At 34.4% G+C, this 22,205-nt stretch overlaps 2 protein-coding genes and 1 long non-coding RNA gene across 5 annotated transcripts; 2 read left to right on the forward strand and 1 right to left on the reverse strand.

Annotated features, from left to right (window-relative positions):
• Window positions 1-235: 235 nt before the first annotated feature.
• Window positions 236-9,194, forward strand: LOC105841031 (U11/U12 small nuclear ribonucleoprotein 48 kDa protein). Of its 3 annotated transcripts, none has more exons than XM_036285678.1 (6): window positions 236-742; window positions 807-975; window positions 1,064-1,126; window positions 1,520-1,664; window positions 2,298-2,863; window positions 6,176-9,194. In XM_036285678.1, exons 1-6 carry the CDS (start codon window positions 608-610, stop codon window positions 6,220-6,222), a joined length of 1,125 nt encoding a protein of 374 aa, XP_036141571.1. In that variant the 5' UTR covers window positions 236-607; the 3' UTR covers window positions 6,223-9,194. The 3 variants fall into 3 exon arrangements, with proteins under 3 accessions (XP_036141571.1, XP_028045517.1, XP_012543594.1); XM_028189716.2 differs by lacking the exon at window positions 6,176-9,194 and adding an exon at window positions 4,390-4,491; XM_012688140.3 differs by lacking the exon at window positions 6,176-9,194 and having other exon boundaries at window positions 2,298-3,090.
• LOC105841032 (high choriolytic enzyme 1) lies at window positions 3,187-6,169 on the reverse strand. Its single transcript, XM_028189715.2, has 5 exons — window positions 4,845-6,169; window positions 4,568-4,720; window positions 3,950-4,276; window positions 3,747-3,883; window positions 3,187-3,600 (listed from the first exon to the last, which is right to left on the reverse strand). The coding sequence occupies exons 1-5, from the start codon at window positions 5,065-5,067 to the stop codon at window positions 3,220-3,222; spliced, it is 1,221 nt and encodes a 406-aa protein (XP_028045516.1). The 5' UTR covers window positions 5,068-6,169; the 3' UTR covers window positions 3,187-3,219.
• Window positions 9,195-11,224: 2,030 nt separating the features above from the next.
• Window positions 11,225-16,228, forward strand: LOC118645252. The gene is made up of 2 exons (XR_004963021.1): window positions 11,225-15,456; window positions 15,540-16,228. It is a non-coding gene; the product is annotated as an uncharacterized LOC118645252 (long non-coding RNA).
• The last annotated feature ends 5,977 nt before the right edge of the window (window positions 16,229-22,205 follow it).

Here is a 22,205-nt window from a genome sequence, read left to right on the forward strand (position 1 = left end):
TTTTGCAAAAAATAACATAATTAACAATAATTTTATTGTAGAAATTTATGTATTCTGATGTGGCTCAGCCAACTTAATATACCTTAAAACATTTCATCTCTATGGTTTTAATGCATATTTAGTAATTTGCTAGAAGGTAATAAAACAGCGACAAATAACTTTGTTTCTCTCTTTCTTCATCTTTTATCATCAGGATCTTGCTTAATGTTTCCATTTTCTGCCACTTTAACATTGAGGGCGCGTTTTATCTCCATTACAAAACATTGTTGGATTCAGCTGGACTGGAATATGCATATGCAATTGGCAGTCCAGAGTGTCCAGAGTGTCCAGACTTTCATAGTCAAAGTGTGTACGTGAATATGCGGTCAGACTCTGAATCATCGAAATCGGATCGGAATCGCACAGGACAGGTGTACTCGCGCTGCTCATGCTACGCCTGTGCACGAGTAAACATATCCTAACCTCAATTTATCATAATTTACCCTTTCCTAATCAATTTTATGTACAAGCGTAAATTAAAGAATACATCATCAGATGAATTGGATTGTTAATATTAATTTAAGTTTTGGTATGAAACAAATTGAAAGTGATTGTAATTGAAGTCAACATGTTGAGGAATATAAGTGACTCTCGTGAACAACAATTAGAGGAACTGAAGAGCTTCACCGATGTAGTTAACATAGAAGTCGCCAGCTTTATTAGCACTTTAGGCTGGACAATGGAAAACCTGACAAAGGATGTGGTAAGCATTATCAGAACTTGTTCTTTGATACGTTAATTTTAAGTGAACTATTTTATTTGTGTAGAATAAAGAGTATTTTGAGTGCCAGTATGATTCATCTCATCGATTAACAGAAGTCTCTTTCGATGATCATCTTGCATCTTGTCAATGGAAAACCGAAGGTTATAGAAAGCATGACGTCCCGTTATCAGAACCAACTTTAATCACAGATTCATCATTCTGTATAAAGTTTGGTAAGGATAATTTGTCTAGAACGAGTTATTTCTAAATCTTCCTTAGAATTTCTAATCTGATCTTAAATCTCTATGAAATGTGTTATAGATAAGCAGCTGCAGGCACAAGTTCTCAGGATGGCCAAAGAACAAAATCCAATGATGAAAACTGGTTAGTAGAAATGTAGACACAACATTTATGTGGGCCATTCTTATGTCTCTTAAAATGATAATGGAATTTTTTCCAGCGAGTTGTGAATGTTATACTGGTGCAGTGAATCAATATATCCTTTTACATATCCTTTATTCAATATTTTATATAAAGACAAAATGTATATATTATTAATCGTATTTTTAATAATTGTTCATAATTGTAATTTTCCTAATCAGTAATATTATTAATCTTATTTTTAATAATTGTTTATAATTGTAATTTTCCTAACCAGTAATATAATTGAAAAGAACTAGAAACTATTACTTAAAAATTACAAGATAGCTTTTAATATTTTTTAAATTTTATATATTATAACTATGAAAAAAAGTGAATTTATAACACTGATAATAGGTATGGGTGAGCGGTTAGTACCGCGTACATCTGATAGGATTGTCACAGATTTTACCAGCGACGAGAGGAGAGCACTGTATGATTATGTCATTGCTAATACCACCAAGCCAAACATTGGGGAGGACATTACAAACATTAATAATATGTAAGTTTAATAAACTAATATTTATAATTAATGTATTTAGAATGTATTAGAAATATGTGATCTATTCGAATATGAATTAAATTAAATTTTACTTATTCTCTATAATTCTCTATAAATTGTACTCCAAAAATTTTGAATCTGACAGGTTCAAACACACACACACAGATAGACACACACACAGCAACCATAAAATCAGATTTTCCATTTATATATATAAAACAAATAAAACTAGTACACAGTGTATATTACAGAGAAGAGCAAACCAAATTTTTTTACGTCTAATCCAATCAAATCAAACTTTATTTTTTTATTTGAATTAAACCTGTTTGACAAAATACTTTTATTCAAATTGAATTAAACCGTTTAATAAAAAAATATTTCTATATAAAAAAATAATACTGATTATGAGTCATTTTTTTATATGAATTACTGTGAATACTAATTTAAAACTTATCTTTGTAGAATTTCAAATATTTATTTTACTCTAAAATGAATATTCAGATATAAAGAACAAATTTAATTAGATAATCTACCATAGATAACTCTACTATTTTACTTATTATGGAAAATATGATTTTATATATATTACATATTTTTCTAAATCTATAAATATTGACAAATCTATTTTTTCAGGGAGCCACAACAAAAAGAAGATAAACAATTGTCTCTTTTAGAATTGTTAATACAAGAACGCAATTTGAAAAGACGTAGAGCAAAACATAAAGGCGTTCATACAAATAAAAGATCTCATATTGAAGTTCTTAGAGAGGTGATTAATCAACAAATGGAGGTGTATGTAGATTATATTTCTGGGCAAAAAGAACTTTCAGAAGAAAGTCATCATCATTCAAGAGAACGAGAGAGACGAAAAAGTAGTTCTGAACATGTAACAAATGTTCAGAGTATTAAAGCAAATAATTTTAATACTGAAAAAGACAGAACAGAACATTTAAATAAAATATTTCATATTTCTTCCCGAGACAATTATAATTCTGGAGAAAGAAACAATCATTGTCATCAGAAGAAAAAAGATAGTAAAAAAAGAGACCGTTCAGAAGAAAGAAGTTACTATCGGTCAAGAGATCAAGATAGACAAGAAAAATATTCGGATGAAATAGACAGAAAACGTAGACGTGAATATAGAACATCGCATTCGAAAGAGCGAAAATCACATAAAAAAGATAAACATCAAAGCAAAAGTAAGCACAAAGATAAGTACCACGAAAAAAAACATAAATCTCGCGATCGCGATAAATCTTCAGAAAGATATTCTAAGCATAAACGAAAAGACAAAAAGTAAACTGATTGAATATTTAACTGTAAAATTATAAGAATGAAGACAAAAATGATATTTATTTAAAGAGTTGTGTAGAAGTTTAAAGCCATAATTAACAACACAAATCTAACATATTAGATTATTAGAATTTATTTGATAAAATTGTGTATTTATTTATATGTACATTCTTCATTAACATCAATTAAATTTATTTTTTAATTTTATTTAAAAAAATTTATTTATTTAATCTTACACATACACACACACACACACACATTATTATTCATTTTCCTTATGCAAATGAAGATTTATATTTGAGTATATTGGGCTCAAGGGCACGGAATAATTCGACTGACTGGGATGCATAGATCCTAAAAAACTTATTTGATTAAATTTGTCCACTAGTTTTTCTAAATCATTATTCTTATCACTTAATTTATTTGAGATAAAATTATTTATAATAATTGTTGGTATTTGTGATTTCACTTCTGTCTCAACTGTCTTTTTTTGTTGGGATAACTTTTTATGATTAGGAAGTTTCTTTGGTTTTTTGGTAATTTTTGATTTGTTAGTATTGACATTGCAATTATAAGCAATTAATAATTTTTGTATATCGTAATACGACAAGTGATTTCTTTGGCCAATCTCTACATAAGATGTCTGTAAAAGTAGAATTTAATTATAAATTCAATTAATTAGAATTATACATATATCATACTCAATGCTAAAAATCAAATATAATAAGTATTAAAAATTTTATTTAGTTTTTGTAGTATCTTTAGTATTATATCTAAAAGTAACGTTACCGTAGGTATTACTGTAGGAAGTGCTCTATCAGTAGAAAACGCCGTCATAGAATAGTGCATTACGCTATCATAGTCATACGGTAGTCCATAATCTGTTACGACACTATTATTCAATCTATGAAAGTTGAATTCATTTCCTGTACATGAATTTTTTGTTTAATTCCCTTTTCAGTTTGGTTACACATACTGCATTGACCTTTTACCTTTTCTTATATTTTCCCATATTATAGTGATATATTCGTCGCGATCTGGTCTCATGTGCTCATGATATACGCCTAAGGTATGCAACATCTCGTGCATCGCGTGTCCAGTTGTGTAGAAGCATGCGTTCACGTTTAGGTTCAGAATATTAGGTCGATTCGTATTACGTCCCAAATCGGAGAAACAACCCCTCCGGTGACCCGTGATATTGACCCAATTATTTGCTGGGAGCTTCGCGTATTCATGAACGCGCACGAATTTAATGCACGTCTTCGACATTATAGTGCGTAATGCATCCTCCAGTACAATAAATTTCGTCGGTTCATTAGCTGAAATGGATAAATAAATTAAGTCTATAAAAGTGATACAGCAATCGAAAAAAAAACTTCCATAAATATTTAGTACTCTTAGGTGTCTAATTAATTAGGTCGCTTTGTTGCAGATTTTGTTGCTCTAACTATTTTGAAAAAACCAATGGCTATACTGACTTATGTCTAAAGTAATAATATACTGCAATTCTTAAATATATCTATTTGAATGGAAACGTTTCCATCATTTGTGACCTTATTTTAATTGTATGTTTGTCGCTGTTTTGATTTAGAATTGCAAAAACGGCGTACCTATGGATGAATGAACGTAATAATTCACGATACCATTAGGCCATAGTAAAGTTTCATTCGTCGTAATGGTTTTTCTCGATTTCAATGACCGATATATATCTCCTTCTCGTTCTGTACCTTCTTCAGGATTATCGTATTGAGACCATGAATCAACTGCAAATATAAATATTATATTTCTGGAATATCAGGGTATTTTTTAATTATCTTTATGGGGGGCATTTTCCAAACAGCCTTTTCTTCAGGCGTAATCGAAAAGAAACTTCACTTCTTTACTCACGTCTATAGCTAATCATCCCGGGAGTGATATTTTCTGTTTTCATCGATTTCGGTGATGTTAGTGGTGGTCTTATCCAATGATTAATAAGCTGCGGATGTGCATTAATGTTCGTGACGAACCAATTATCTAATAAAAGCGCTAATGCTAAAATCAACAACCTACGAAAACAGCGAGCGCCCTGCATCTTTCTTGAACGAACTACAAACATGGACTGGCGTTTCATCGTCAGCGTGAACCATAATTATATGATAAACTGATATATCCAAGTTATACAGATATATCACAGTTGATTTATTAGAATTCTTTTCACGTATGACTTGACGGTGAGTAACACGTTTGCGACATCGTGAGTAAATTAAATTGGGGAAGCATTGTTAGAAACTGGATCATTAAACTCATAACAATTGCCAATGAAATCTTGATCGATAAAGTCATGTCACTGATATAGTAGCTTTTATTAATAGGTTTGATTCTTTAACAGATTTGATTCACTTTATGGTATTAAATTTAAATGGTATTTTATATTGTATAGTAACATGAAAGTTGTCGCAGTATTAAAGTATTCTAAATATTTTAATATAATTAAATATTATTTTTTACACTTAATATTGCTCTAAAAAATTATTCTAATATCTGTCGTATTTTCTTCTCGTTTTTCGTGCAATCATATTAATATAATTATTAAATATTTTGGAGTTTAATTAAACGTCGACGACATTTTTGTTTATGACTTACATTTCTGCGTATAAATAATAAAATAATCAGTGATTAAAGCGCAGATTGATTAAAAAACTAAATTTAGCAATCTTAGATATTGTTTTTCAATTTCCGAACTTTGCTTTCTTTTTAAGTATTTAACAGAAATTGATAAGATTCTTTAAAAATAAAACATACTTTTAATTGTCCAATTATTTTTTAAACATTCGATAATCAATCCTAAAATGGTACTCAGTTAAATTCATGTAAATTGAGAATGATTCTCCACATGCTATGTGCATATATAAAAATAATAAAATAATAAATTAGATTGGACGCAAAAGATTTGAAAAATATCATCTATTATCTTATCTATTATCATCTATTATTTAAAAATTTAGCTGGATACAGATCTGAAGATAATTTTATTGGACCAAAATAGTAATTAATATTCAAGATGAGCGTTGTTGTAAAAAAATTTTAACATGATAGCAATCGATTTGAAAGTTCAATTATTTTAGTAGCGTCTAACAAAATTATTTTCAGATCTATATTCAACTAAATTGTTAGATACTACTACTAGTAAAACGTTCTTTGTAAATTTTCTGATTTGTGGAAAATTGTATTTTCGATAGCACGTAACGTTACTTTGAATAATCAACGGCCGAGACTAAAACATTAATTGTCACGGATCGTTACTTATTTTACGTATTTGCAATAACGAACCGGATCCCGTGACAGCTTTAAGGAAGGTGTCGGAAGTTCACGTCGATGAACGGGAGCTATTTCGAGTTCCTCAGCGTTGCTCGAGGAGAAGGTACTGACGTTAGCAGCGAGCTACGAGCCGTTGAGCGTATTACGGCCTCATAAAGGTCTCCGTTAATATTTAATAGTGCGTTTTAATGGTGCACGCAGGTGCGAGTACATCGTGTCCTCCCTTCTCTTGCATCCTAAGTATCTGTTAATGACGGCTTACAACGAAATGGCAAAGTTCCCTTCCTTCGGCTGTTCCTCCTAGTTTTATCCGGTTCGCTACAACGATGCGAGAACTTCCCGTCATCGTTGCGAGAGCCATCGTCGCAATTGTGCAGTTTTACAGTGCTTCTTAAATTATAATTTTACGGTTTTCAACGAGAATCTTTTCGCTAAATCTTCTTTGTAAAAAAATAATAAATATTAATGAATGTATTCTTGTATGAATGAATAATATAATAAGAAAATTAATAGTTTCTATAGACCAATTCATATTCGATTTATTTAACATTAAATTATCATGAAAAAGAGATCTATCTAGTTTATAAATTTTTTAAACTTATTTTACACATTAAATCAGATTATATCGCAAATTTTTCTATTTAAATGTAGAGGCACTGCTTTGTCAAGCGAATTCGGCGAATAAAATTTAACGAATCTAATTCATACACACGATCAATTCGCCGCGAGTGGTTCCTCAAGATACATCACGCGACGTCGCGCCAACCGCGATACGAAACGCCTTAACGAAGAGAATGTAAAAGTTTTAACACATACATTCCACGGCGGACATTGCGATAAATAAAATTGAACAATCCTTCCAATCTGCCCTAGATTTTTATTACTCGCGGAAACTTTGGGATCCTAACCTGCCCCCCCCTCCCTCCTTCCCTGCGCAAACTTCGGAAATCTCTTTGGAAAGGCAGGAAGAGTACGAGGGCGAGTGCCCCATGCGGAAACTCGTCGGGAAAAGTCATTTTCGTTCGTTTCTCCACGGTGGTAAGAAACGATCCGAGGCAAGCCGATGCTGTCGGCGATGCCGAGGGGGTGCGAAAGGAAAAAGCCCGCTCTCCCCACGCGATATAAGCCGCCGGTGGCGGCTCTCCGTATCGTTCGATAAGCCCCGAGCCCTCAGCGGATTCGGTGTGGGCTTCCACACGGCACAAAGGCCTAATTACCCATAAATTCGCTGATTTACGGCGGTCTAGAAATGTAAATATGAAATATGAAAATGAGGACGGCGGTAATAAAAGTGATGTACGGGGCTCCGTAGGGTCGTTCATGAAGGCGTCCATCATCGTGCTTGACGGGCTTCTTTGTCTGGTAGCGGCAGTCGAGAGCCATTTCGCTCTCTCGCCTCTCGCCCCTCTCCCTGCCGCGGATCTCTTTCGCGATTCTCTTTATCTCACTCGTATTCTCTATTTCTCTCTTTCTCTCTCTTTCTCTTGTCTACTCAACCCACTCCCCTTCTCTGCCCTGCTTTCTCATCGGAGACGTCGACGGGAACATCCGCGCGATTCGCACGCGAATTTGGTTCTCTCACGGCGAGAAGGCACTTTGTCTTGGCCTTTTGTAGCTGTCGTTTTGATTCACGGCAGCTAGTGATTCTTCTTTTCTTCCCGGTCGAAGTCGGAAATACTCACGGCCCCGATAGATTTATCGACACGAAAATTGTCGTGACTGTACCGACTGTCTCTAATTAACGAGGCTAAGCTAAGAAGACTGATCACTTTTAGTGATGAAGACGAATCTACTGTCAAAGAAATAACAACTTCATGGCTATGATTTTTTTTTTAGTACTCAGCAGTAATCGAATTATTGTGTAATGTGTATAAAATATTTCAAGCGTGTAATTAATTAAGAATATTATTTTGTATAATTACAATCATTTTTAATACAAAAAAGATTTTGATGCTTGTTGCAATGTTGATTGAAATCATTATATTCACAAAAAAAATTAAAAGAGGATTATACGTTTATGATGACGGTTTGTAATAAGCATTTTTCTGATCACTGAAATGCCGGATCCGGTTCCTTCGAATGCGCATTCGTGTCGACACTGTTCGTTAGTAGGTACGTTTCCCTGCATAATTTGACTTTAATTAAGGCAATCGTTGAAACGTTGCTGAATCGAAGTAGCGTTTCACGAATTCATCGGAATTGCAACATTTGCACGCTATTCACTCGACGTTACTTTGCTTTTGTGTTTATTCTTTTGCTACACCATTTATTGTAATGCAAACAACCTTTCTGAACATTTTAAAAACCGTTATAGGTGAAAGAAACAACAAATACAGTGAATTTTCCATTAAGTGCAATAGATAAGTGCTTAGAAATTTCATATTGTAAGAGTTAACGTATATGTCAATATAGTATTAATTATTAAATGTCTTAAAATATTTATATACGTTATGTCCATTTGGGCCTTTATTTATGAATTTGCACGCCGAATATCTTCATAACATATTTATTACATCCAAACGACGCGTTCAATTGCCAAATATTGATCAGTATTGATAACTGTATGTAACAATACATCAGCATCAGGACACTCGCATTTATCGAATGCAAATTATTTGATTCGCGTTGCAATATTCGGCAAACCGTCTCTAAACATTTGTTGAATGTTTATCTGGTGCATTAGCAGCTTACAGTGCATATCTAAATGCGACCACTCGCCCAATACTTGTCAAGTCGAGATAGGTAATGCATCGTATAGATCATATGACGCGTATGACAATGTAATAATTCATATCAATGTGATAATTCCACAATTGGATATGACACAAAAGCAAAATTTGCTAAATAAATATCATACATTTATATTTGTTTCGCATACACGTTTGATAAATAAATGCGTTGTTTAGAAAAAGCCAAATCTCTTGTGACACGTAACTTCACGTAAAAAATTTTTGCTCTATTTGAAGTTTTTGACATAAAATTCTGTTGCTATTGCATACCTGCTCTACGTTAATCGTAATAATATTTATATAAAAAATAGCATATTGTATTAAATTATTATGTCAAGATTATTTCTAACAATTCTCCGTCAAATAAGCGTGAAATTAAAAAAAAAAAGGACAGGAAAGTTATCTCGTTTTGTGTTGGCTGCGAGAGATTAAATGCGAGTCATTTGCACCGGTGGAACATTTGATGAATGGCCGTGTCATCCGGGGCTGGCTTAAATCAAGTGTATCAACGTCTCGTAGCCGTCAATGCCTTGGATAGGCTATCGGTCGAACAAACGCGTTGTCGCGGCGTAATTTCGCGTCCAGCGCGAGTGAATTATATGCGTGATTGTCGCGCGATACAATACGCAACGAATGCGTGATGAACGATCGGCATGGCGACCGCGCTTCAAGCCGTTTCGACGCCTTCGCGTTCCGACAAATTCGATACGCGCGGCTCTTTGATTAGCTCGCGACCACGCTCATTTTCCCACCTGACGTATTTGCCGCCCGCGAAGAATAACAATCAATTGTTCCCCGGTACTTTATCGCCGTCTTGTATTTATATCCCGGCATCTCTCGGCTGCGCGTATATTTCACATCGATCGGCGTTCGCATATACAAGCGTGCGTTAAAAAGTCGTCCGGTTAATTCGAAATCCTTTCCTCCCCGTCGTCCGTTTAATCCCTGAGCGAACTAATCTCGTCGTTTTTGCCAATCATTCTTTCATTAATTTACGACTGATATTCTGCGATGACGGTAGGTACACGTGGTTGCAACGAAGCGAGGTCTAACGACCGATTTGAAATGATTAATGATTGATCTCTTCTCCTTCCTCTCTATGACTGCGTGCACGTGTTCTGTTTTTCGTGTGTGTACGTGTTCGTGTGCGCGCATGACGCGAGTACGAGACGAATCGTGGAAGCCGTGCTTCGGTCCGCTTCATATCTTAATGAGACCCGTTTGTCGTTTAAAGTTCGCCCGCTCCATAGGGTGGCAGAAGCGTGCAAATCAAAACGGCGATTCTCCCCCTAAACCCTTTAATTAGCAGTCATAAATTGTAACAATACAAGTTGATAATGCCTCGCCTGGTTAATTTATGTCTTCGAATTACGCTCGTTGAACGGATCCCAAAGTTTTGCATAATCGTCCTTATTCCATCGCGATAGTGCCTTTCTATTAAACAACTTTCCGCGCGAAAGACGACTCCTGACTCTTTATGCATGATGGGTCTGATCTAATCAGTGATATATCGCACATTTATATAATTTATGCAGTGTGATATAAATCGCAAAATGTTCCAGAGTTATTGCGCTTCCCTCCATTTATCGATTCGGCGATTGTTTCTCGCTGAAGTTCGAACGGGGATTCTATTTTTTTTCCAAATACATAAATTTAATCAACTTGTAAATCTTTTAATGATTTAGATTTAAGTTACAATTATTTAAATAACAAATTTCATATTTGAAATTAAATAAAAAACATTTATTATTTGTGAAACTTAATTTTTCAAAAGTTTCTCTTTTATATACTTTCATATATATATATATATATATATATATATATATATATATATATATATAATTTTAATTGTCAAGAAATTATTGAGGCTTGTTATAATAAAATGTTATAACAAAAAAATTGATGCTTGATTCCTTAGTTTAAAAAAATAAATACAGATATTTAATAAATTGCTAAAGTTTTATTAAAAAATAAAATTAAAGAAATTCATTACGTACCAAAAAATGTGTTTAGAAAAATATGTATCCAGATTTTGTAATTTTTGAAAATTAATTTGCGATTGTTCCAGTTGGTACAGTCATTTCTTACAATATATTGTTCGTTGAAGCATTACGCGTTACAAATTAATTATTAATCATCAAAAGGATCAACTTGCATAAAGATGCATTCCTAAGAAGTGGACGTAATGTGCGTATATTTACTTTAGTACCCACCTGTTGCAGTAACCTAGTTTCTTACGTACACCCACCGGAAACTTTTTAAACTTCCCAAGGATCCTCTTAAATTTCCGACCCTTACATGACGTTTAAGAATGCGCAATTAACTAGATACGCAGTTATAAAAGGGAGACATATCTTACGCGTTTTTCTTTTTTCTCGTTTACAAAGTAAAACAAACGAAAACTCTAGTGTTTGTGTGCAAAACATTTCGTTCTTACATTTATTTTTTAATTCTGTCTATTTTGAATCAGGTCAGGTCACAGTTTTCATGAATGCAGGAAAATCAATAATATTTTCTAATCATATCTGTCGAACATTAATAATTAAATTTAATCTCATATTACATTTAGCAAGTGATACTATCGATCGTATCCTTGTGTTACACGGTTTCTGAACCATGTACCAAGATGTCGCGACGATGCAGCTGATGCTCCTCCAAGTGCGCGAAAATAAAGAAGCATCATATGCAGTAAACATTAATTGACAATTTGAATTGTAAAATTTTCAGCTAGTATACGCTGCTTTTGTATTTATTGACGAAAAGCTACTTAATAATTGTTTTGCATACATACATATATATGTGATGATCGTTCTTCAGTATCAACTTTAATTGAATGTTTAGACTAATTGAAGCACAAGTTCTGTAGAATATTAAAAAAGTCCTTTATATCATAAATTTTAGAAGAACAATGATTGTTTTCTGACGAATGGCTGGAGGGAACTTTTCTTAAAAATTTCTAAATTAACTATCGAACTGTACAAAAAATAATTGTTGAATTAAATAAAGAACCGTATTAATTAATATCATAAGGGGACCATAATAATAAATCTAATAAGAAAGTTTTAACGAAAGAATCAATGGATATTTTCGGATTTCGAGAAATACAAGTTTGCTATTCATATTTATGTGCCAAATTTATTAATAATAATTGGTTTTACAATTTAGTTCATTCACAGGGTTGATATATTCGCAATCAATACCACGAGATATCGCGTGACAAAAATACGGAAGACGTTAAAGGAACGCGTATTTTTTCGCGAGGCGCCAATTAACTGTGTTACTCGCAACCTATTACCTCTGTCACACGAACTGCATTCTCTTCTCGCATTTGCACGGCGTGGCTGGAATAACCAGGCGCATAAAAAAGCACGAGGCGGGGAAATATAGCCAAATGGTACGGTAGTACGTACCCCTTCTCGAAGTGGAAACGTCGGGCCCTGATCGAACTCACGGCCCTCATTTGCATACAATCGCCCTTGCATTGGATCTCGCGCACTCTGGCCGCGTGCATACATTCTCCTCCTCTTCCACTTCTTGTATTTTTTTTTCTTCTTTCTCTTTTCCTCTTAATGGCAGGCAGCGTGCACGCTAATTCATTGTATATTTAATATCCAGGCATCTGCGCGCGGCGCGCCGGTGTGCGGTGTTGTTTTTGCTCGACGAGGCACGAAAAGGAGAAAATGCGTCGCAGCGCATCGAGCCAGAGGGAAAGGGCAAATGCGAGGGCGGCAAGAGGGCGAGAAGGGTTGTGCAGGAGGGCGGGAACGGGGACGCGCCGGGGAGAGAGAGAGAGAGAGAGAGAGAGAGAGAGAGAGGAAGAGAGAGACAATCGCGGACATGGCGCGACGCGTCATTGCACGTGCACGTGCATTGATACCGATATTTATGCCCGCCAGTTAATCATGTCAAAGTCGTTTGATTTGTCGTTGGCTTTTATGGAGGGGAATTAAAACGTTCATTTCGCCACAGACACTCGCCAACAGTGACTGTCCTGCTGGTGCCGCTACTGGCCGTATGAGTTATTCTGTCGGCAGCCTTCAGGCCGAGCGGTGGGGATGAGCTTTTTGTAAAATTAGCGTGCCTCGTTTACGCCGGCGAATTTGCATTTTTAACGCGAGCCAGCGTGTCGGCCGGCCTTTTTTTTTTACCCGCCACGGCAGAATCGTCAAATCGGACACGCTGTTGACGGACCGTATAAATAGCAAATCTGTATTCCCTCGTGATTTCAATTGGCCATGCGATTTTGAACGCCGCATTTACGCAGAATACTTTCCGCAACGAAACTATAACGAGGTCCAGATATTTCTAACCGTGGGACTGAGTATAAAATACAAATAATGTGTTCCATATGCCTAAAATAGGACATTTACATTAAAAATTGAGTTGCCGTCTCTAGCGTCCATCAATACCGGTGAATAGTTTATTCGCGTCGATATGCGAGAATGTATTGGAGAGTTTTTTGGAGTTCCCATACACAGGAGAGAAACATACGTTGTAGCTTTATTCAATCCATTTTGCTCGGCAAAGTTCTTTCTCCTTGTCTAAAAAAAGATCGAGCGAAGAGAAACGCTTTGATGAAAGGCTCACGTACGAGCAGTATCGTTGCATGGACCTTGTAATATACATAAAGCTTTATTGCTTGCCATCCGTGGAAACTTCGCTGATTGTATTGCAGGACGATAACCGTATCTGTCGTTCCCGCAATTCTCGAAGCGCACTTGATCCATCCCCGTCTTTGACTCCTCTACTTTTATCCTCCTTTCACTTGCTTCTCTATTCTACCGGCATGCCACGATACTGCGATTTGTAATTTGATGTTACGATAAAAATAGTATGCCCTCTGAAATTTATACGCATTCGCTGTGTAACACAATTTTATTTTATTTTCACAAAATGTGTGTGTGTTTTTTTTTTTTTTTTTTTTTTTTTAAATTAAAGTAAAAGTGTTAGTTTGTAAGCTTGCAATTTTTTTTATTTTAGATTTCTTTGGTGGTAATCGTATAGCAATCGTATTAACACGTTTCTTCAGTGTCGTGGTATTGCCTTCCGTGCGAGACATGACTGTTATATTTGTGAAAAAACAAATTGCATAATTATTTCAAAATTCCCAAAAATATTATTATAGAAAAAAATCTAAATTGCAATATAGAATAAGGTAAAAATATTTCAATAAATATTTATTCAATAAAACTTTAACAAAAATATAACAAAATAAACAACACACAAAACATACACGTTTATTATTATATTATATGATACAAATCATGTAAAATAGATTCGGCGCGGAAAAAGTTAACATAGAATAAATAAGAATAGATATTTACACTTCGTCAGAAATCTCGTTGATAAGTCGAAACTAGAGAAAGAGAAGAGAGAGAGGGAGGAAGAAGAGAGAGTTTGTGAAGCCCGAATTTTCTTATTCCCTCCGGTTTGAAACAGGAGTTGAAGCTACTCAACTAATTAATTGACGTCCCTAGCCTTTGTAGACGAGATGTCAGGCACCAAAGACTGACGCCGCGAGGCTCGCGTTTGTATCTGCTTTTGTGTTTACTCTGCCTTTGTCTTATAGATCATACTCCCACTATAAGCATACACAACTTAGCTTGCAGGAACTGAAAACTAATCTCACTGATCTGTCCTTTCAATATCCCTCATCTTATGATTTCACTAAATTTTGATAAATTGCATTTTTGAAACAGATACAGAGAAATACGTGTTATGTGTTGGCTTTGTCACGATTCTAATATCACGGACAAAAAGTTATTTTTTCGTTGTGTATATTTTAGCTTAAATTCATTAAAATTATTTAATTTTATTAAAATTATGCCAATTTCAATGCTTGCCACGAGTTGTATTTAAAATTGAATGTCTGTGTGTAACCAAAATAATTTTAAAACAATTTAAAAATAATTCTATAATGTCTGTATGTGTGCGCCAGAGAAAATTTTGAGATATTATTTAAAGCCATACAGGATAAAGTGATGTAACTCAGTTATACAGGCAATTTGGTGATAATTGCATTTACGACTATGGGCGCATGGTCTGTAATCTATTTATTATCGTCGTTTCAAAACTCATCCTTCAACGTAATATATATTATATCATCGATATTTTGATGTTGAGCACATTCGATTCATAATGTTAGTGAAGTTATAATTCCATCTCTTTTTTTCATGAAATATATAAAATGAAGGAGATAAATAGAACATGCGAATAATATAAAAATAACTTAGAGAAAAAAAACAGGGCTCGTAAACCTCGTAAGATGTTGTGTGCGCTAACAGTTTTAATGAATAATATAAGCAAAGACAATCACACATCTAACATACAGACCATGAATGTGGTCATTTCCAATGTATTAAAAATTACGAGAACAACTTCTTTTTTAGTTCGCTTGTTATAATTCATTATGGACGGATTTTTTCCATATCGATTTAAGCTATTGTTGTTTACATAAAAGCTTAAATGTGTAGGTAAGAAATCATTTTGAACATTTAAATTCTTTTCAGTCACTATGTCGGCCTCTTGTGTTCAATGTCAATGAGTTTTGTTTCAGATCTCTTTTACTGAATAAGACAAAAAGATTGTGTTGCAAGACGTATGTACAGATAAAGTTGACATCGAGAATGCTATAAATAAATTAACGTGTAACTGAACATTACAAATTAGAAATTAAAACTTACAGAAACTTTTTGTCTTCAGATAATAGTCGAACACCAAGACAGTTAATTCAACCAGTCATAAAAATATTCTGTAGTTGAAGTTTAAATTTTAGACAATTTTAAGTGATAAAAGATATATATACAGATGTCCTACTATTAAATTCTATGTGCAGTTATTACCTGAGAAACTAAAAAGTTTATATATGTAACTCTACGATTAAGTGATACACAATCTTTTAACATGCGTGGTTAAGTGAATGTCGAGAATATCGAAGTACTTGATCTTTGTGAGCTGTGAAACTGTGTGGGGATGAAATAACTTTTGCTGATTGGATTGACAGGAGATAAATCAGTTTTAAGGAGTGGGGAGACGATCTAAGATGGAAAGATATGCATCAGAAAGAGGTATCGTGTTTATTCAGTTCCTTCTTTTGTTTTTTTTTATGTAAATCATTCTGGATGTTAATTTTTTCTAATAATAAGGTTCAATTAACACCTGAACTTTGTTCCAATTTATATTGTGATCCTCTTCCATACAATGACTCACGAGAACACTTGAGAATATATATATTTTTTTACATTTTGTTCGTGTTTTTTTATTCATTAATTTCCTCTTTGTTTGGCCAACATAAGAGCTTTCACAATCATTGCAATTTATTTTGTAAACTATATCACATTGGGAGAATTTGTCAATGGAATCACTTTCTTTTTTAAAAAAAAATTATTTTAAGAATTTGAGATAGAGAAATTTTACAGTTGTATTTTTTGAATTCATTAAATTTCATACGGATACATGAGCTAACAACTCTTTAAAGTTCTCAGGCTCATCAGCCTTTTAATTTCAAGATGGCTCAAAGAGCCAGAACTTTCATCTGGCTTTTAATGACTTTATTTTATTCTGTGTATATAACTGATTTCTTCCTTTGTAAGCAGTTTTTTTAACAAATCGAATTCGGATTGGTCGACAATATCGTGGTGAAGGTGTTGGATTCTGCCAAATAATTTTTTTTATTATATATAAGTCTGTTGACTGACATTTAATATCGAAAGTTAACTGAATTTTGTTAGTGAACAAAATTCTTCAGGCCCCTAACGATCATACTAATTAGTAAATGTATGTCCTATGATGGACAGATTGTAAGAGATACTAAAGATAAAAAAAAATAAGTCAATTGTAACGGGACAAACGAACTTTGGAAAATATTGCAAATGCATCAGAATGAGCTTTATTTTCACATCTTTGTATTGTATTTGCTGCGATACATCACATTTCCATTTGCAAATCAAAGTTAAACTTTTTCTCGTCTTTGTTTAATGTCTGGATAACTTCTTAAATATATTAAAAGACGTGTGACTATATGGTCTAATAAGTTTTGTAGATTAATTTCAGCACAGAAGCTGTCACTTGATAAGATTTTTGTATAGGATAATTTCTCTTTTTTTTCTTTTGTATGATATAATAACACAGGTAAAGCTTCTTATTACAATTTTTGATTATCTCTTACTGTTTGCGAGAAAGTCCAGCTTCAACAAACATGGACAATGCTTTTAAAGGCGTTAATTGGTTTCAAAGGAAAGCAATTATGTAGTCGACTAACTGGCTAAGTTTCTTTATTATTCCGACGTTTCGACTATGCGATTTGGTCCTTCTCAAGTTAATTGTTTTGTAGCTATGTGTTTTGTCAAAGAGTGAGAATGCTTTTCTATATTTATTGGCTCGTTTAGGAGACTTTGTTAATAACATAAGAAGTGTCAATTTTGCCTTCCGCTCGCAATTTTGGGTAACAAACATTAATTTTTCTGAGCTTATTTTACTACGAAGAATTTCAAGTCTTTCGTCTATTACTTCGATCACTGCAATCATTAAATGACTTTCATTGGGCGCCCCAATTGAGGTGTTAATAGAGGTACAGCTGCAATTTTTTTTTTAATTAGTCCCCCCCCTTTTTTACATAAGAAAACTTTATAATGCGACTTAATCGATCTTTATCTTATTTCTGATTTTAAGAAAGTTTATGTTTTAAATCTTATACTTTGTTTTCGGAATAACTGTTCGAATTTAATAAAATGTTTTTAGCGTAGTCCAACATATTTATTATTATTTAATGATTGATAAGTAAGTTTTATTAACGGACTAGTAAATAGTCGAAAAATAATTATTTTTGAATAATTATTTTTTCTTGTTAAAAAATCTTTTGAACTCGAAGATTTTAAATATATTTCAGGGTTCTTTTCGGTATTTGACTACAGAAATTGGTTAAATAAATATAGTCGTTTTTTTAAACTACATGTTTTATGTTAAAATAATAAATTTTAATACACATGATAGTTAAAAATAACTAAATATTATTTAATCCGAGTAATTGGTTTAAACTTGTCTCTTTACAATTTAACAGTGCAGTTGTTACTTGCGTATGATGTATGTATGGTAATATGTCTACTAAACATTTATATTAAATTATTATTTTATTCTTTGACATTTTTTTACAATCTCGATGACAAGGAATACCGAAAATTCGAATCGAAATCGCCAGAAAGGTAACTTTCGCCCTGGAAATTTAGCGCGCGTCGCCGTCCGCAATTTTCATCGACACAGAGGGGAAACTTCCAAGCGACGTCCTCTTCGATCGGGAAATCCCTGAAGAACGTAACGGCAGGACTCTTAATCCTGATATTCACGGCGGGGAGCGATGTGAGGGGCGCCAGGGCAACCGCGTCGGTGTGGCGTAGGGAAGCGCGATATTATCGTCGCAGAAATATTACTCAGAAAATTGCCGGCGTGACTCCGTCCAGCCTCGTTAATTACCGCGAATTACCCATAATTATAAGGACTGTAAAAGTTTTTACTATCGTCGTGGGGCAAGCCGCGAGGGGCCGTGATGCAGAGCCTCGGTGGGCCCACCATGTCTGCGAATTCGCCGAGGTGTATCCTCCTCAGATTCCGCGTCTCTCTCCCCCCCTCTTTCCCTCCGCCTTCTCTCCTTAAGGCGCATCTACCTTTCCCCCAAACACCGGTATGAAAATCCACCTAATGAGACACTTCGCTAATAAAAGTTTTCCTTCCTCCCGACGCGGCGGCCAGTCGCGCGCAACCGTCCGATCTGCGATCTTCGCAGCTTTATTGCCACGAGGTATTTCGACGACAATAGCTCTTTTTGGCGACACTTCTTTCGTAATATCTCGTGCTATTCGTGTGCAAGATTATTTTTACGATTTTGCAAAGAAGTCTATAGTTTTGTCAGATAAAAATTCTATATGAATACTAATTAATCTTGAGTATTAACTATCTAGTTATATTTAATATTTTTTACATCTGTTAATTTGATAAAAATAATATCTATACAATTGTTAATAATGTAACAAATTATTGACTTGCCTTTGTATATACATATAGATATTTTTTTATTTACTTTAGTTATACAGCCAAGAAGGGGATTTGGTTTACAATATTTAACTTATCCACATCCTTTTATTTATCTGTACCTTTGCATTGCTATTCTATTTATTTTAACGTCAGTCTTTATCTAATATCACACCTAAATCTTATTGCATCAATTTGTCCTTGATATATATAATTACAAGTAACATAAATTAAAGTTTTTGGTCGTTTTTGCTTCCGGGTATCCCTTTTTTCCTTCTGCAGCATATCGTTTTGATCATCTTTGCCGAGGGCATATAAAAATTATTTAAAAATGCGATGCACTTCACGATATTCAAATTTTACGTATTTCACACACGACATTGCTCCGCACCTATTTTTATTAGTTAAATTAGGTAATCAAATGCAAGCTGTAATTATTAAAACTCCATATTTTACGCGTCAGAATTTTAACGCAGATGCGATTTCATAAATCGTGAAATGATTTAATATCAAACGTAATGATTTTTAAGATAGTTTAAAATATTGTGCATTTTTACTAGAATTTAGAATACGAGTAACATATGTACAAGTGCGTGCCGTTACAAGTCAATCGATTTCATGAGATTTCATCATGTGAGAAACAGCACGAGTAATTTCCACTCCTGTCGCTCAAGTTTAGGGCTGATACGTACAGATCACATCACCGTTACAATGGACCTTAACACCCATCAGTCAATACGAATGCACTCGTTCGTCCTTGATAAACGGACGTGCACGCTTTATGGGCCACCTGTTGCACGTACGCGCGTCTCCTCGTCGAACTTTTAGACTTGCATCCAGATGAAAGAAAGGGCGCATCGGATGCTGTCGGATAAATCGTTCTTAGATGAACCTTCTTCTTATTCATCAGGGAATAGCTCAGCTAGATCATCTATTTCGAAAAACATTTAAGCTTAAAAAAGATACCGCAGTAATATTTATGTATGTGAATTAAGGGTGTGTGAAGTTGGCACCCCTATGGTACAAAATCGTAGTTCTGTTAAGAGTTCTGGATTATTCAGAACTAAAGGAAGAGTTCCTGATAGGTTTAAAAAAGAGTTCCGTTCGTTATAACATGGAACTCACACTTTGAAAAATGGGGGTGCCAACTTCACACCTAAAATCAGCACCGAATAGTTCTAAATAATTCATTTGATTTCTTTTGACGAGTACTAGAGTTCCTGATATAAAAATTTTTTTTTCCATTTTTCAAAAAAATTACAAAAAATAAAAAAAAATTAATATTAAGCAGGAATAGTTCTGAATAGTGTATTTGATTCCTTTCGACGAGTTCTAGAGTTCCTGATAAATAAAAACATCAAATCTTTATAATTGTTTAAAAAATCACCATCGAAAGTTATAACATCATTAGCAGTGGCAAACCTTCGAGTTCGAATAATTCCTTAATTACTGTTTGGATCGTCTCCACCCATAATAATTTCTTGTAGAACTCTTAGAATATCGTCCAGAACTGCCGTCAGAACTACTGGAACTTAAAAAAAATTTTTATCTGCACTTAGTCGATTTTCGCGCGAGTCGCACCTTCGAGATCGAATAATTCTTTAATTAGTGTTCTAATTGTCTCCGCCCATAATAATTTCTTGTAGTATTCTTAGAATACTGTCTAGAACTGCCGTCAGAAACTACTGGAACTATTAAAAAAAATTCGTCGGCACTTAGTCGATTTTCGCGCGAGTCGCACCTTCGAGGTCGAATAACTCCTTAATTAATGTTCGGATCGTCCTCCGCCCATAATAATTTCTTGTAAAACTCTTAGAATACTATCTAGAACTGCCGTCAGAACTACTGGAACTATTAAAAAAAAATTCGTCCGGCACTTAGTCGATTTTCGCGCGAGTCGCACGTTCGAGGTCGAATAACTTCTTAATTAATATTCGGATCGTCTCCGCCCATAATAATTTATTGTAGAACTCTTAGAATACTGTCTAGAACTGCCGTCAGAACTACTGGAACTCTTAAAAAAAAAAATTCGTCGGCACTTAGTCGATTTTCGCGCGAGTCGTATTTTTGAAGTCGAATAATTTCTTAATTAATGTTCGGATCGTCTCCGCCCATAATAATTTTTTGTAGAACTCTTAGAATACTGTCTAGAACTGCCGTCAGAACTACTGGAACTCTTAAAAAAAAATTCGTCGGCACTTAGTCAATTTTCGCGCGAGTCGCACCTTCGAGGTCGAATAACTTCTTAATTAATATTCGGATCGTCTCCGCCCATAATAATTTCTTGTATAACTCTTAGAATACTGTCTAGAACTGCCGTCAGAACTACTGGAACTCTTAAAAAAAAATTCGTCGGCACTTAGTCAATTTTCGCGCGAGTCGCACCTTCGAGATCGAATAATTCTTTAATTAGTGTTCTAATTGTCTCCGCCCCATAATAATTTCTTGTAGTTTCTTAGAATACTGTCTAGAACTGCTGCCGTCAGAACTACTGGAACTATTAAAAAAAAATTCGTCGGCACTTAGTCGATTTTCGCGCGAGTCGCACCTTCGAGGTCGAATAACTCCTTAATTAATGTTCGGATCGTCTCCGCCCATAATAATTTCTTGTAAAACTCTTAGAATACTATCTAGAACTGCCGTCAGAACTACTGGAACTATTAAAAAAAAATTCGTCGGCACTTAGTCGATTTTCGCGCGAGTCGCACGTTCGAGGTCGAATAACTTCTTAATTAATATTCGGATCGTCTCCGCCCATAATAATTTATTGTAGAACTCTTAGAATACTGTCTAGAACTGCCGTCAGAACTACTGGAACTCTTAAAAAAAAAATTCGTCGGCACTTAGTCGATTTTCGCGCGAGTCGTATTTTTGAAGTCGAATAATTTCTTAATTAATGTTCGGATCGTCTCCGCCCATAATAATTTTTTGTAGAACTCTTAGAATACTGTCTAGAACTGCCGTCAGAACTACTGGAACTCTTAAAAAAAAATTCGTCGGCAGTTCTAGACAGTATCGACTAAGTGCCGACGAATTTTTTTTTAAGAGTTCCAGTAGTTCTGACGGCAGTTCTAGACAGTATTCTAAGAGTTATACAAGAAATTATTATGGGCGGAGACGATCCGAATATTAATTAAGAAGTTATTCGACTCGAAGGTGCGACTCGCGCGAAAATTGACTAAGTGCCGACGAATTTTTT

Source organism: Monomorium pharaonis, chromosome 4 (assembly GCF_013373865.1).
Source record: "Monomorium pharaonis isolate MP-MQ-018 chromosome 4, ASM1337386v2, whole genome shotgun sequence".
Lineage (NCBI taxonomy): Eukaryota > Metazoa > Arthropoda > Insecta > Hymenoptera > Formicidae > Monomorium > Monomorium pharaonis.

Excerpts from the sequence above, each read along its gene's own strand:
- LOC105841031 (XM_012688140.3), top strand. The coding sequence starts at position 608 with ATGTTGAGGAATATAAGTGACTCTCGTGAACAACAATTAGAGGAACTG. Across the intron at positions 743-806 it reads AAAACCTGACAAAGGATGTG|AATAAAGAGTATTTTGAGTG; the intron begins GTAAGCATTATC and ends TTATTTGTGTAG. Across the intron at positions 1,127-1,519 it reads AAATCCAATGATGAAAACTG|GTATGGGTGAGCGGTTAGTA; the intron begins GTTAGTAGAAAT and ends CACTGATAATAG.
- LOC105841032 (XM_028189715.2), bottom strand. The coding sequence starts at position 5,067 with ATGAAACGCCAGTCCATGTTTGTAGTTCGTTCAAGAAAGATGCAGGGC. Across the intron at positions 4,277-4,567 it reads TTACGTTCATTCATCCATAG|CTAATGAACCGACGAAATTT; the intron begins GTACGCCGTTTT and ends TATCCATTTCAG. Across the intron at positions 3,601-3,746 it reads TTCCTACAGTAATACCTACG|ACATCTTATGTAGAGATTGG; the intron begins GTAACGTTACTT and ends CTACTTTTACAG.